The sequence below is a fragment of the Pseudonaja textilis genome, chromosome 10 (assembly GCF_049901715.1).
Source record: "Pseudonaja textilis isolate UNSWEBS1 chromosome 10, rPseTex1.2, whole genome shotgun sequence".
Lineage (NCBI taxonomy): Eukaryota > Metazoa > Chordata > Lepidosauria > Squamata > Elapidae > Pseudonaja > Pseudonaja textilis.
In genome coordinates, this window is record NC_141999.1 from 21,701,205 (window position 1) to 21,714,022 (window position 12,818).

The 12,818-nt window shown below is 48.9% G+C and overlaps 1 protein-coding gene across 2 annotated transcripts; it reads right to left on the bottom strand.

The window, feature by feature from the left end:
• Window positions 1-7,936: 7,936 nt before the first annotated feature.
• Window positions 7,937-12,311, bottom strand: LOC113445986 (zinc finger and BTB domain-containing protein 26-like). 2 transcript variants are annotated; one of them, XM_087940131.1, is made up of 2 exons: window positions 12,076-12,311; window positions 7,937-9,854 (listed from the first exon to the last, which is right to left on the bottom strand). In XM_087940131.1, the coding sequence occupies exon 2, from the start codon at window positions 9,842-9,844 to the stop codon at window positions 8,555-8,557; it is 1,290 nt and encodes a 429-aa protein (XP_087796257.1). In that variant the 5' UTR covers window positions 9,845-9,854; window positions 12,076-12,311; the 3' UTR covers window positions 7,937-8,554. The 2 variants fall into 2 exon arrangements, with proteins under 2 accessions (XP_087796257.1, XP_087796258.1); XM_087940132.1 differs by having other exon boundaries at window positions 11,981-12,220.
• Between the last annotated feature and the right edge of the window lie 507 nt (window positions 12,312-12,818).

A 12,818-nucleotide genomic window follows, 5' to 3' on the forward strand; every position in this document is an offset into this window, starting at 1 on the left:
CTGGGTGGGTGTAGCTAGGTGGTCATGTGACTGGGTGGGCGTGGCTGGGTAGGCGTGTGATTGGGTGGGTGTGGCCAACTCAACATCGCTTCTTTGCCCTAATTACCTAAAAAATGATAGTACAAAAAGTTGTTTATTATTTTGTGCATTTGATACTTAAATAAAAAAACTGGGTGAAACCAGACTTAGTAGCAGTGACTGTGAGAGGGATCTTGGGAGTCTTAGTGGACTTTCTGGTGAGTTACGGTGAGATTCTTATTATTATCTTATTATTATTATTATCTTATTATTTATTTGGGAATTAATCCCCTCGGAGCCTAGTGGCTATGCTATCTGATTTTCTCCTTGGCAAGCACTTTATCTAGTTTGACACTTTTACGAGGTGTGAAATGCTCTTAGCTAAACACCCAGAAAGGAAAAAAAAAGCCTCAAAAAGGTGTCAGTTTATGATCCTAGCCTTTCTAAGGTTATTGGGGGGCTCTCCGAGCCCTGCAGAGTTTTAGCTAGGGGCTCTCCTGAGCCCCTGTGACCCCTGCCCCCCCCCAGCAGCCCACCCCTGCAAGAGGTCTTCTAGTCCAACCCCCTGCCCTCCTTCTATCGTCCCAGACAAATGGTTGTGCGATCTTTTCTTGAAGACCTCCATCGATTAATTGTTCTCCCTCTCGGAAAATTCCTCCCTATTTTCAGGTTGAAGCTCCCTCAGAGGAGCTTCCACCCGTTTTGCTTCTCGTCCTGACTTCTGGGGCCATGGAAAATAAACTTCCTAAGCTTTTGTCGGGATTCTGGCAATTGCCATAATTGAATCCTGTGCCTCGAGCCGAGCTTCAAAAGAATCCAAAAGATTTATTAGGAGCACCGTGTCCGGCACTAACCCCGTATGAAGCCAACTCTGAGACATGTAATTTACTATCACCTATGACCCTGTTTCTCCCCATCCCCCCCTGGGGGTGTCATATATCAGATTCTCCAACGAAACACATTCATGATCTGGATGTCATCCATCACATTCTCCAATGAAGGATTTCCCCTGGTAGAAGATCCAGTAGTCTAGGCCAGTGGTCCCCAACCTTTTTTGTGCCACGGCCTGGTACTGGGATCACAAAATGATCCGTGGCCCGGTACCGGCATCAGCACGCATGACAAGGCAAGGCGAGCCGAGCGACCGGCCAGCCAGCCATCCCCCGCTTCTCCCCGCCACCTTCAACTCCTCCTTTGTACATTTGTCGATGGGCTTCGCTTCGGGACGGCTTTGGGACGGTCGCTTGGCTCGCCTCGCCTTGGGTGCTGAAAGAATCCTCGTGCCTTAGTTTCGTTTGAAGCCCCCGCCCCTTTGATGAAACTAAGGCGCGACGATTCCTTCAGGACCCAAACGCTGCTTTCCAACCGGAAAAGCTCACCCGGAAGCACTTTCTTGTCAAACAAGATGGCGGCACCCAGAAAACCGGCGGCCTAGTAGGAAATGTTCCACGGTACCGGTCCATGGTCTGGTAGTTGGGGACCCCTGGCCTAGGCTACAATCTCTGCAAGATAAGTGTGGAACGTGCTTCTGGCTTTCATCTGCTGCATTGCTCCCTCAAATCTTTTCCCCCACCTTCCTCCTTATGGGAACTTGGAAACCGGCATAAGGAATGATTTATGAGTTGACAAGCGTCTTCCTCTGTGTTTGCGTGTGTGTGTGTGCCAACTTCAGGACTGTCACAGAAGGCCCTGCAGCCTCTGGGGAAGGAGGACTCAAAACACATGGGCATTACAGTAAGCTTTGCTAAGCCCCACAACTCTGTGGAATCAGCGTAATTGAGGATGAGGCTCATTTTAAAAGGCCACCAAGGGCCATTAAAAGCAGGGGTTCTGATTTTTTTAAAAACAACAACAAAATGACATGCAGAAATAAATGGGAGGCCAAGCTGCCCCAAAATTAGTGTCTCCCATTTGCCTGGTATGCTGTGCCTGATTTAAACTCCAGTTGTGGTGCCACTTACCCAGATGAGCAAGCCTATTTGGACTAAGAGCGCAGAGCAATTCGGAAATGACTCAGGCGTGCAGAACCACCAATTGCAGACGTCTCTGGCTTGGGATACACAGCAGATTTTGAACTCTGTGGCTAGAAAACCACAACCATCCAAAATACAAGCGTATGGACAGCCAGTTTGGCCTAGTGGTTAAGGCACCAAGCTAAAAAAGCAGGAGAACATGTCCTAAAAGCCAGCTGGGTGATGTTGGGTCATCCCAACCAACCTCACAGGGTTGTTGTTGGCAAGATAAAAAGGGGAAAAGGTGTTGAGAGATGTTTGCTGCCTCTAGTTACTTGCAACAAATAATAAAACAGAGATACAAATTAAATAAATATATCTATATGCCCTGAGCCAGAATGGGGACATCAGTTGAGGCTATTTTAAAGAGAAATCCAAAAGGAAGATGTAGCACTAAACACACTTCACACAATGACATGGTTTTTAACACTGCCTCTCCTGGCCCCTGTGGAGGTCCTTTCAGACCTGAGAAAGGGGAAGATCTTGGGAGATAAAATATCTTTTTCAGGCCTGAGAAAAATAGCATTGTCACCTGAATCAATACAATAGCAATAGTATTTAGACTTATATGCCACTTCACAGTGCATTACATTCCCCTCTAAGCGGTTTACAGAGTCGGCCTCTTGCCCCCAACAATCTGGATCCTCATTTTACCCACCTCAGAAGGAGGGAAGGCTGAGTCAAACTTGACCCGGTCAGGATTGAACTGCTGACAGTCGGCAGAGTTAGCAACAGCAATAGCACTTAGACTTATACACCGCTTCACAGTGCTTTACAGCCCTCTCTAGGCGGTTTACAGAGTCACCACATTGCCTACAACAGTCTGGGTCCTGATTTGACTGACTTCAGAAGGGTGGAAGGCCGAGTCAACCTTGAGCCAAGGAAAATCGAACTGTTGGCAGTCAGCACAGTTAGCCTGCAGTACTGCATACTAACCACTGTGCACCAGGGAAGGATGAGAGGGAGGGAGGGAGGGAGGGAGGGAGGGAGGGAGGAAGGAAGGAAGGAAGGAAGGAAGGAAGGAAGGAAGGAAGGAAGGAAGGAAGGAAGGAAGGGAACAGCAATAGACTTATAAACCACCTCACAATGCTTTTACAGCCCTCTCTAAGTGGTTTACAGAATCTGCTTGTTGCCCTCAACAATCTGGGTCCAAATTTGACCGACTTCGGAAGAACGGAAGACTGAAATCGATTTTGAGATGGTCAAAATCGAACTGCCGGCAGTGAGCAGAGTCAGCCTGCAATACTGCACTCTAACCACTGCGCCATCACGGCTCCCACAAAGCAGATCTTATTCTGTGCAACAATTCAATTAGCAAAAACCCTTGATGCTAAAATTAATTCTCCACTCCCATGACTTTCGAGAGTTTAACCGATGGATTTTCTAGTACGAGGTGTTCCTTTCTTGGCACACCCTGAGACTGCAGTCCCAGACATCCTTTTCAGCTGATCTTTTATTCAGAGACTACACATTATTACCCTCCCATAAAAGTTCCAGGACATTTTAATTTTTTCCCCCGCCTCTTTGATGTCATTGTGGTACGTGAACAAGTAGAAAGCCAACCTCTGAAAAGGTTTTAAAAACATGGAAACCAGTGAAGCGTTTCTGAAAATGGAGGGAAGGGGGAAGTAAATAAATAAATAAATTTTTAAAAAAAGATTACATCTTTTTTGTTGTCATAACCCAATAATTCCATAAAAACTTGATGTCAGCGCATTTCATAGCTTAGCCAAACAAGTTTATTTTTTTTTCCCCTGCAGGAAAGCAGTTTGAATACCCAAGAGCAACCGTGGAAAAACAAATTCTGAGTTTGCAGACATGTGCACTAAACAGCAGGACAGGTGGGAAAATACTGACTTTAACTAATTTTCAGGTGCTGAACTTGCAGGCCGAGTGAGGAGGGTGAGGTTGCTTCAGTTCCCATTTTATTCTGTTAACAGGAAATTCTTGACTTTTTAAAAATAGCAAATCCGGGGTGTGGGGGTGGGTGGATTTAAAAATAGCTGAGACTGCATTCAGTTTGTTCCCCGAAGAATTCACCTTCTTGCCTTGTTTGGAGATTTTTAAGAATTGTACTGCTGAATCTTAGCATGGTCCCTGTCACCAATTCAAGAACAGGGAACAATTTACAAGGAATATTGTCCTGGGAAATATATTCCCTCAAAACGGACAGATTGTTTCCAATCAAATCAGCCGCACGTCTGTATCTTTAATCTACTTCTAGAGGTGCTTTTTAAAAAGGCAACTGGACTTGGGTTTTTTTCTTTGCTTCTCATCCCAACAGCCTCTTCAGTTCTCAGTGATATATTGACAGTTCTCAGTGATATATTGATCCTTTATATTTATACAATATAAATCTTATACATTTCTAAGTACAAATCCTTCCACTCCCCCCACCCCCATTCAATCAGAACCGAAGAAGCTTTCTGGAGAAGTGAAAATGTCTTCCAGAAAAAACAAAGTCCAGATGCTTCTTGGAAAAAAAAAACCACCTTTGGGACTACTGCTAGAGCAGAGGAAATACCATGGCCCCTTTATGACTTGTGGACTTCAACTCCCAGAATTCCTGAGCCAGCCATGAGGAATTCTGGGAGTTGAAGTCCACAAGTCATAAAGGGGCCCTAGTTCCCCACCTCTGTTCTAGAGCAGGGGCCTCCAACCTTGGCAACTTTTAAGCCTGGGGGACCTCAACTCCCAGAATTCCCCAGCCAGCAAAGTGGCCTTCAAAGCTGTCCGGGGAATTCTGGGAGTTGAAGTCCGCCAAGTAAAGCAAAGCTGGGCAGGGAATTCTGGGAGTGGAATTGGCTTAGAGTTGCCAAGGAGGCCTGTCCTATAGTGGGGTTAGCAGAGATTTTCGTCCCCTTGACACTAACCTACCTGCCGTTAGGATGAAGCTAATTGGATGTCGAGAGCCCGTGCCTGCAGGACATTAGATTGTTATTTAGGTAAACCCTTTTGACAATACTTTGACAACATCTGTCAGCTGAAGGCACTTGTTGCTTCCTGATGTACAATCGGAACGAGCGGAGTTTAATCATCACCATTCCTGTCTGCAGAGGTGGTGAAAAGCGACGGGGCGAACTTTTCCCTGTTGGCCGTGCTACGCAACCGACAATCTTTCTTCACGGGTGGATTCCCGCCTCCGCCCAGCGGCTCCCAGCTAGGTTGAGCTTTCCCTGGTCTTTTACTGGAAACCTGTTTTTTTTTTCTCCTGTGCATGAGCAGAGTTCTCTGGGAATGGCGGCAGCAGCACCGGGACAGGAGGAACTTGCCTTCAAGTCAAGAAAAGTTCAAGTCCCTGGAGGCTTTCAAGGAGAGACTGGGCTGCCATTGGTCAGAAATGATGTCGGGTCTCCAGCTTGGGCGGGGGGTTGGGCTAGATCAGTGGTCGCCAACCAGCGGGCCTGGGACCACTGGTGGTCCGTGAGAAAATGCTGGGGGTCTGCAGAGAAATGTCACCCCCAAAGCACCCCACAAATCAATTAATCCGGGCTTAGCGGTACCACATGGCTGCGCCCCATACGTGGCCCATGGGAACGCAAGGCCTGCGTAGCTTGCATTGCGAACACGAGGTGGTAGTGAGGGAGGGGGAACTTGCCCCACTCAGCCCACGTGTCTCACCTGGGCTGCTTCTTTCTTCTTCTGCTTTTGGCTGCACGCAAGGAAAGCAGCAAAAGTCGTTCTTACTCTGCCAGAAATGAGTCTTTGGGACCCTGCAAGGCCTCCTTGCTCCAAAAGGCTGTGCCGGCAAGTCTCACAAAGATCATTTCTGGTGGAGTTTGGGGGAGAGAAAGAAAGACTTCTGCTGCTTTCCTTGCATGAAGCCAAAAGTCTTTCTCTCTCTCTCCCTGAGAATGGAGCTGGAGATGTTATCCTGCAATCCCAAATAAAAAATGATCGATCGGTAGGAAAACAGGGCTGGTGAATTTTCCTGCAGACTTTTTTGGGGACTTTCCCAGGGCCTCTGGTCCACGGGATTTAAAATTATGAGTTCAGTGGTCCCTGAGGTCAAAAAGGTTGGCGACCGCTAAGCTAGATGACCTACAAGGTCTATTCCAACTCTGATTATGTTATCTGCAACAAGGGGGGGTGGGAGAACAGGCCTGACTGGCTACATTTTTATAAATTTTATCTACCTATTTCTTGAGTGGGACAAAGTAGCTCCAGGAATTTGAAATAATCCAGATTCTCAACTGGGGAACAGTAAATTAAATCTGAGATTGTCTAGGACTGACTCAAATAGGACTTCAGCACAGGGAGACTTTGGGCGAGAAAGCTATCGCACTTTGGATCTCTGCTACTGTATTGTATTTTTCTGGGCAGTATAAGTAACCCTCAATTTACGATCACAGTTGAGTCCAAAATTTCTGTGGCTAAGCGAGACAGCTGTGAAGCGAGTTTTGTCCCGTTTTACAATCTTTCTTGCCAACCGTTAAGTGAATCACTGCAATGGTTAAGTTAGTAACATGGTTGTTAAATTAATCTGGCTTTGTTGACTTTGTTAGGTTGTCAAATTGTGATTTCACAGGACCTCAGGACACGGCCACCGTCATAAACTGGTTGCTTCAAGCATCCTAATTGTGATCACGTCACCATGGATGCCAACGGTTGTGTGAAAAACAGCCATAAGACTCCCCCCCTCCCCCCCCCCAAACGGTTGTAACTTCGAGGACTGGGGAGGCCGTTCCCACTTTCCCTTCAATGTGAGGTCTTCAAGGCAGGGAATATCCCATTCTTGGTTAAGCCCCTTCCCAGAACAGGATACCCCCTTGCACTGGCTCCAAAAACTCCCCCATTCCCCGAACTTGCGATATCGGAATACAAGCATGGGAGATTATTCCCTCCAGATCCTGGCTTGTGTCCCAATCCAGCTGTTGACAGAGCGAGAGTGGGGGACCAGGCGCAGGGGTGGGCTTCGGAAAATGTAGCAATGGGTTCTCTGCCCGGTGGCTGGGTGGGGGTGACCTACTCGGCTTCCTGCACCATGGCGGCGGGGGTGGATTTCCCCCTCCCCAGACTCCAGAGACGGGCCCATTTCCAGCCTTCCAGAACCCCCAGTTTTCACCCTCCCTGAGCCTCTGCGCACAATTACATGGGATCCAAAACGGGGCGAGGCCAGTCAGTTGTTGCAACTACCGGTTCGGCGAACCAGATGTAAAATGAACAACCAGTTCACCCAAACCGGTGTGAACTGGTAGCGGCCCATGAGGCATAGAAGCCATTGGGAAGGCAAAAGGAAGATGAGAGTCTTGGGAAGAGAGCGCCGGTTCCAGAGCCCAGGTTCTCCTCCTCCTCAGAGCCTTAGACAGAAAGCCAGAGTCCTCAACTTACGACCACAATTGAGCCCCCAATTGTTGTTAAGTGAGAATTTGTTAAGTGAGTGTTGTCCCATTTCACGACGTTTCTCACCACCACTGCTCAAGTGAATCACGGACGTTGGTAAGTTAAGTAACCTGGTTGTGAAGGGAATCTGGCTACCCCCGTTGACTTTGTCAGGTCGCAAAAGGGCATGACCCCCACCCCCACCCTGGGGACACTGCGACCGTCATAAATATGAACCAGTTGCCGAGTGTCTGAACGTTGATCACATGGGAGCTGCAAAGATTGTAACCTTGAAGAACGGCCATAAGTGACTTTTTTCCCCAGTGTCGTTGTAATTTTGAATGGTCACAAAATGAACAAATAAATGAGTAAGTTGAGGACTACCCTTATTTCAATGGATTGAGATTAAACAGACAGACAGACACACACACACACACACACACTCCCTTTCAATGGGTTGGGATTAAACACACATATTACACATCTTATCTTTCGCCGCTTTGGGATGAATCACGCAGTTGCCTATCATGCTCTCACTCTCCCTTTTCAAACAAACCAGTAAGTTATCAGCACCACACTGGCTATTTTGGACTTTCATTAACTCTGGCCACGAGCCTCATCCTTTTATTAAGAGAGACGAGCGATCTCGCAATCCCTCAACCGTTCGTTTGTGCTCCAAGCCACACGGAGGTGCTGACGTTAATTCACAAACAGGCCGGTTCCTCTGTCTCTCTCTGTGTCCGTGTCGTTTGAGTTCTTCCCGACGTTAAGACTGACGTGAGACCTTCAAGTGCTTGAGGTAGGAAAATCAAAGAGGACGCTCTGTAGCCGTTAGCCCACCGCAGAAGTTCGCCTTCGCAAAGTCTGCCGTTCTCAACGGGAGGTATAGGAGCAGCGTGGCTCTGCAAGGCTGCCCTTCGAGATGGAGGGGGGTACAGAGGCACCCCAAAGTCCCTGGCGAGTTGCTTCACTTCACCTCAAAGGTGGAACAGCTCTGGGAAACCAAACTAGCCAGCGGCCAACGCAGGCAGCATCCAGTAGCCAGGCAATTTCTACAGAGGACACGCGGCTCCGTCCGTTTTTCTGACATCCTATTCCAGGTCATTGCCTGAACTACGCGACAAACAGTCGAGGCCAGCGGGCCTTCCCCGACAACTACTCTCTACTGCAAAACCTCCTAGGAGGGTCCCCCTTGCCGGTTCTCATAGAGAGGATGTTGGGGGAGGAAGAGCCCCCTTCGGCTCGCAAAAGAACCTGCCGTTCAGGGTGTAGCCGCTCCCCTGCCCGCCCCGCACGTCAAAATCGATGGTGACTTCCTCGATCTCCTCGTGGCTGTTCTGGACGGTGCTTTTCCCGTGCAGCTCCTTTAGGTGGCGCCGCAGGCCCGGCTTGTGCGTGAAGTGCATCTCGCAGTAGTTGCACCGGTGGGGCTTGATGCCACTGTGGAGGTTGAGGTGGTCCTGCAACGTGGCGTTCTGGGTAAAGCACTTATGGCAGATGGGGCACTGGAAGGGCTTGAAGCCCGTGTGAACCCGGATGTGCCGCGTCAGGTTGCTCTTCTGTGAGAAGACTTTGCCGCAGCGAAGGCACAGGAAAAGCTTGTGCTCTTGCACGTGGCTGACCAGGTGGCCCAGCTGCTGGAAGACCCGGCTGCAACGGGGGCAGCGGTAAGGCCGCTCCAAGCCAGGCACCTTCCACGAGGCCACCCCGCTGCCCGTCCTCCACTCCCGGTAGTTGATAGCCGGGCCGTGGCGATGACGGTGCAAGGGGTAGTTTCTCCACGGGGAAGCCGGTGAGGACATCGTGGAGGGGAAAGGGAGCCCTTTGCCGCCCATCTCGTCGTCGTAGCAACCCTGCAGGTAGCTGCGGGTGATCTCCACGGCGGAGTTAAGGAGGGAGAGGGAAATGGCAGGGGAGGCGGGTCCGTGGGAGCTGCGGGGGGTGAACTCCACGGCCGCCATTTTGTTTTCTTCACAGTCTGCTTTGACTGGGGGGGAAGAGGGCTGCTTCTCCCCTTCTTCCTCCTCTTCCTCCTCCTCCTCTCCATCTTGCTGCTCACTGCTCTCCTCCTCCTCCTGCTTCTCCTGCAGCAGGGCGTCCGCCTTCGGGACTAGGTAGTGGGAGACGGCCTGGGCGCAGCGTTCCACCACGTGACCCATCTGCAAGAAGGATGCCGCCGTCAAGTAGTTGACTAGTTCCTTGATGGGCACGTCCAGGCACCCCGTGTAGCAGGACAGCAGAAGCTGGCGCCCAATCTCTGGGCTCTGGAAGAGGGAGACCATCACCTCTTGCGAATCGTTGAGCAGGAACTGGTCACGCAGGAAAGGGGAGCAGGCCGCGAAAACCACACGGTGGCCAGGAACCCGCAGCTCATTCACCTGCACGGTCACGTCGCAGAAGCGGCGCTGTTCCCGCAGCTGGTCCATGCGGTGCAGCACGCCATCGCCGTAACCAGGAAACCGGAACTGCAGCCGCTCGCAGGCTGGGGCCATTATGATATGCCTGGAAGAGAGCAAGATGAGGGAGAAGGAAGATGTCAACCCTGAAGTGAACCTTTCAGGGTTGCCACACAACAGAGGGAGGAGGGAATAGTTAGCTGGAGTTTTGTAGCTGAAACAATAAAGCTTTCCTGTGGGAACCAAGGACATTCTCGCAGGTGGCTGGCCAGAGGAGCAGCGAAGTAACTAAGGAACTAGCCAGCACCTTGACTGGACAGCAGAACCAGTGAAACCTTTGCTTTTTAATTAGGCGAAAGCTGCGGGACCTTTTCTGCCAAAAGGATATATCCAATGAATTGTTCTTTGAGGAACTTGCCTGAATCGGAGTCCTGCTTTCTATGGGTGCATTACTTGGATAACCCTCAATAGATCGGGTGAGCAGCTTCGATTAGATCGGGAGAGTTGAAGGAGAGTCGTCTTGATGTCAGCGTTCCCAAGTAATGCACCCGTAGAAAGCAGAACTCCGAGGCAGGCAGATTCCTCAAAGAGCAGTTTCATTGGATCCATCATATTGGCACAAACTGGTGAAAACCAATTCTGAAAGCTCCCGCGGGTTTCACCTAATTAAAAACTGTGAAGGATGAGGCAGGTCCATTTGGAGGAGTCTTCGGGTTTTGATCTGAGAGCAATAAGCTTTCATAAAATGGGGGGGTGGGGAGGCGCGAAGGGAAATAAAGAGTAGGCTAAATTAAAGAACAATAATTTGATGGACAGACCTTGATCAATTGAAAGCCAGTCTGGCTTAGTGGTTAAGGCACCAGACTAGAAACTGGGTGGTGGTGAATTCTAGTCCTGCCTTAGTCATGAAAGCCTGCTAGATGGGTCATTTCGGACCGATCACCAGGAGATGGTGAGTTCTAGTCCTGCTTTATTTTTATTTTTTAATAAGAGTTTTTTATTTTTTAATAAGTACAAACAATTCATCTTCCACTTAACGATACGTCGTCTGGGTACAGATACCTTGTGCAACAATAATCAAAATTACTACCATATTCATTCCACTGATATTAGTTCTCCATTGTTATCTTATTATTAATATACATAATATCTCTTACACTAAAACAATAACATGTTTAGATCTTCACTTATTCGTATATATATATCTATCATTATAACAATTCTTTCTAGTTCTGCTTTAGATGTGAAAAAAAATTGGGTGACCTTTTGGGTGATGTCAATCTCTCAGCCTACCTCACAGGGTTGTTGTGCTCGGGTAAAATAGGAGGAAAAAAAGGAGTATTAGATATGTTCTAATGCCTTCAGTTATTTACAAAAAAGAATAAAGGTGGGACATAAAATAAAGGTGATTGGTTTTAAGTTTCGTGTATGGGCAATTTCTCCATAACAATTCCATTAAGGCAAAGGTTTAATTTATTTTTCAAGTTCAGATATACTTAATATATTATATATATTTATATTATATATATTATATATATATATATCTCCTATCTATGTAGGTCTAGATGTGTTCGGGTCTTTTCCCGTGTAATCTTACATGGGAAAAGACCCGAACACACCTAGACCTACATACCTGTACCCGTGAAAATCTACGAAAACATTATCTATATTTTCATATTAATATAATTCAAGAAACTTAATTTTACAGAAGTCGTCTTAGCCATTTTAGCCAAACCTGGTTGACAATCGATACAAAATTGCTAAATTTGGTCCTTGTTTAACGTTGAACTCTTATTTTGAATTCATTTCACAACTAAATCATTAGATTTAGGGGAAAAAAATCATTAGATTTTAGGAAAAACAAGGAATTTCCAAACGTTAATAATCGAGAAGAGTCTGCCTAAATGGGTGGGAAAGCTTGGGTTACTTTACAGCCGGCCTCTTTTATTTTTCAAAACCCCGCTTTGTTGCATAAAAACCTCGCTGAAGCTGCAAATTATTTTGACTTCGTTCCCCACGTGCCCTCTTACTACTATTCCCGAAAGCATCCTACGCAGTCAGTGCGACGAGCGCGCCTCTCTTTGCGCTGCGGTCCCCGTTCCCGTACGCAACCTGCGGGCCAGCCGTCGCCCGTTGCGTTATTGGCGCGGGGGGTCCTTTTGCATTTCAAAGCTATTCGTAGAGCGACCCCTGGAGGCGGCTTTTCTGAGTCCCGGTAAGCTATTTGCGTACCTGCTCGCCTATTCAGAGACGGCACTTACGCTCGCCGCCTAAGGGGTGCTGGCTCTTTATACCAGGACGTACGTCGTGCTTGTGGAGCCACTCACCTCACCGCCGCCTCGGGCACCTTAACTGCCTCTTTCCAGGGTCCGCCTTCGGGTTTGAAGCCCTCCAAGACGGCCGCTACGCATCGGCTCCCTTAGGCCTGCTCGCAGCACCTCAGCTGCGCCGCCATCTTGGAATCCGCCTCTCAAAGGGTCCGGGACTTTTTCCTCCCAGGCGGGCAAGGGGAGGGATTGCTCCGCGCCGCCACCCGTCTCCGGGGCGCAGCACAAGGGGGACCTCCGAGAGCGGGTGGGGGAGTGAAGGGTCATGCAAAGTGCTGGTATCACTCCGCGAGAAAGAGTACCAAGGCTCAGTCCTTCTGACGCCCCATTGGGACCATAGCTCCCCCCCCCCTCCAGTCATTCCTGGCTCTCTATTGCGACCTCCCTCCAAGTTGGTGCCTCCAGAAGGTTGGACTACAACTCCCATCTACCCAGCTGTCAGGATGGGAGTTGCAGTCAAATGCAACTGCTCAGACCTTCTGAGCCCCATAGGAAGCTGAGCTCTCCCCTCCAGTCGTTCCTGTCTATTGCAACCTCCTCCTAAGTTAGTGCCTCCAGAAGGTTGGACTACAATTCCCATCTCCCCAGCTGGCAGGTGGGAGAGGAGTTCCAGTCCAGTGCATCTACTCAGTCCTTCTCATGCCCCATTGGATGCATAGCTCCCCCCCTCCTGTCTATTGCAACCTCCTCCCAAATTGGTGCCTCCAGAAGGTTGGACTACAACTCCCATCTCCCCAGCTGGC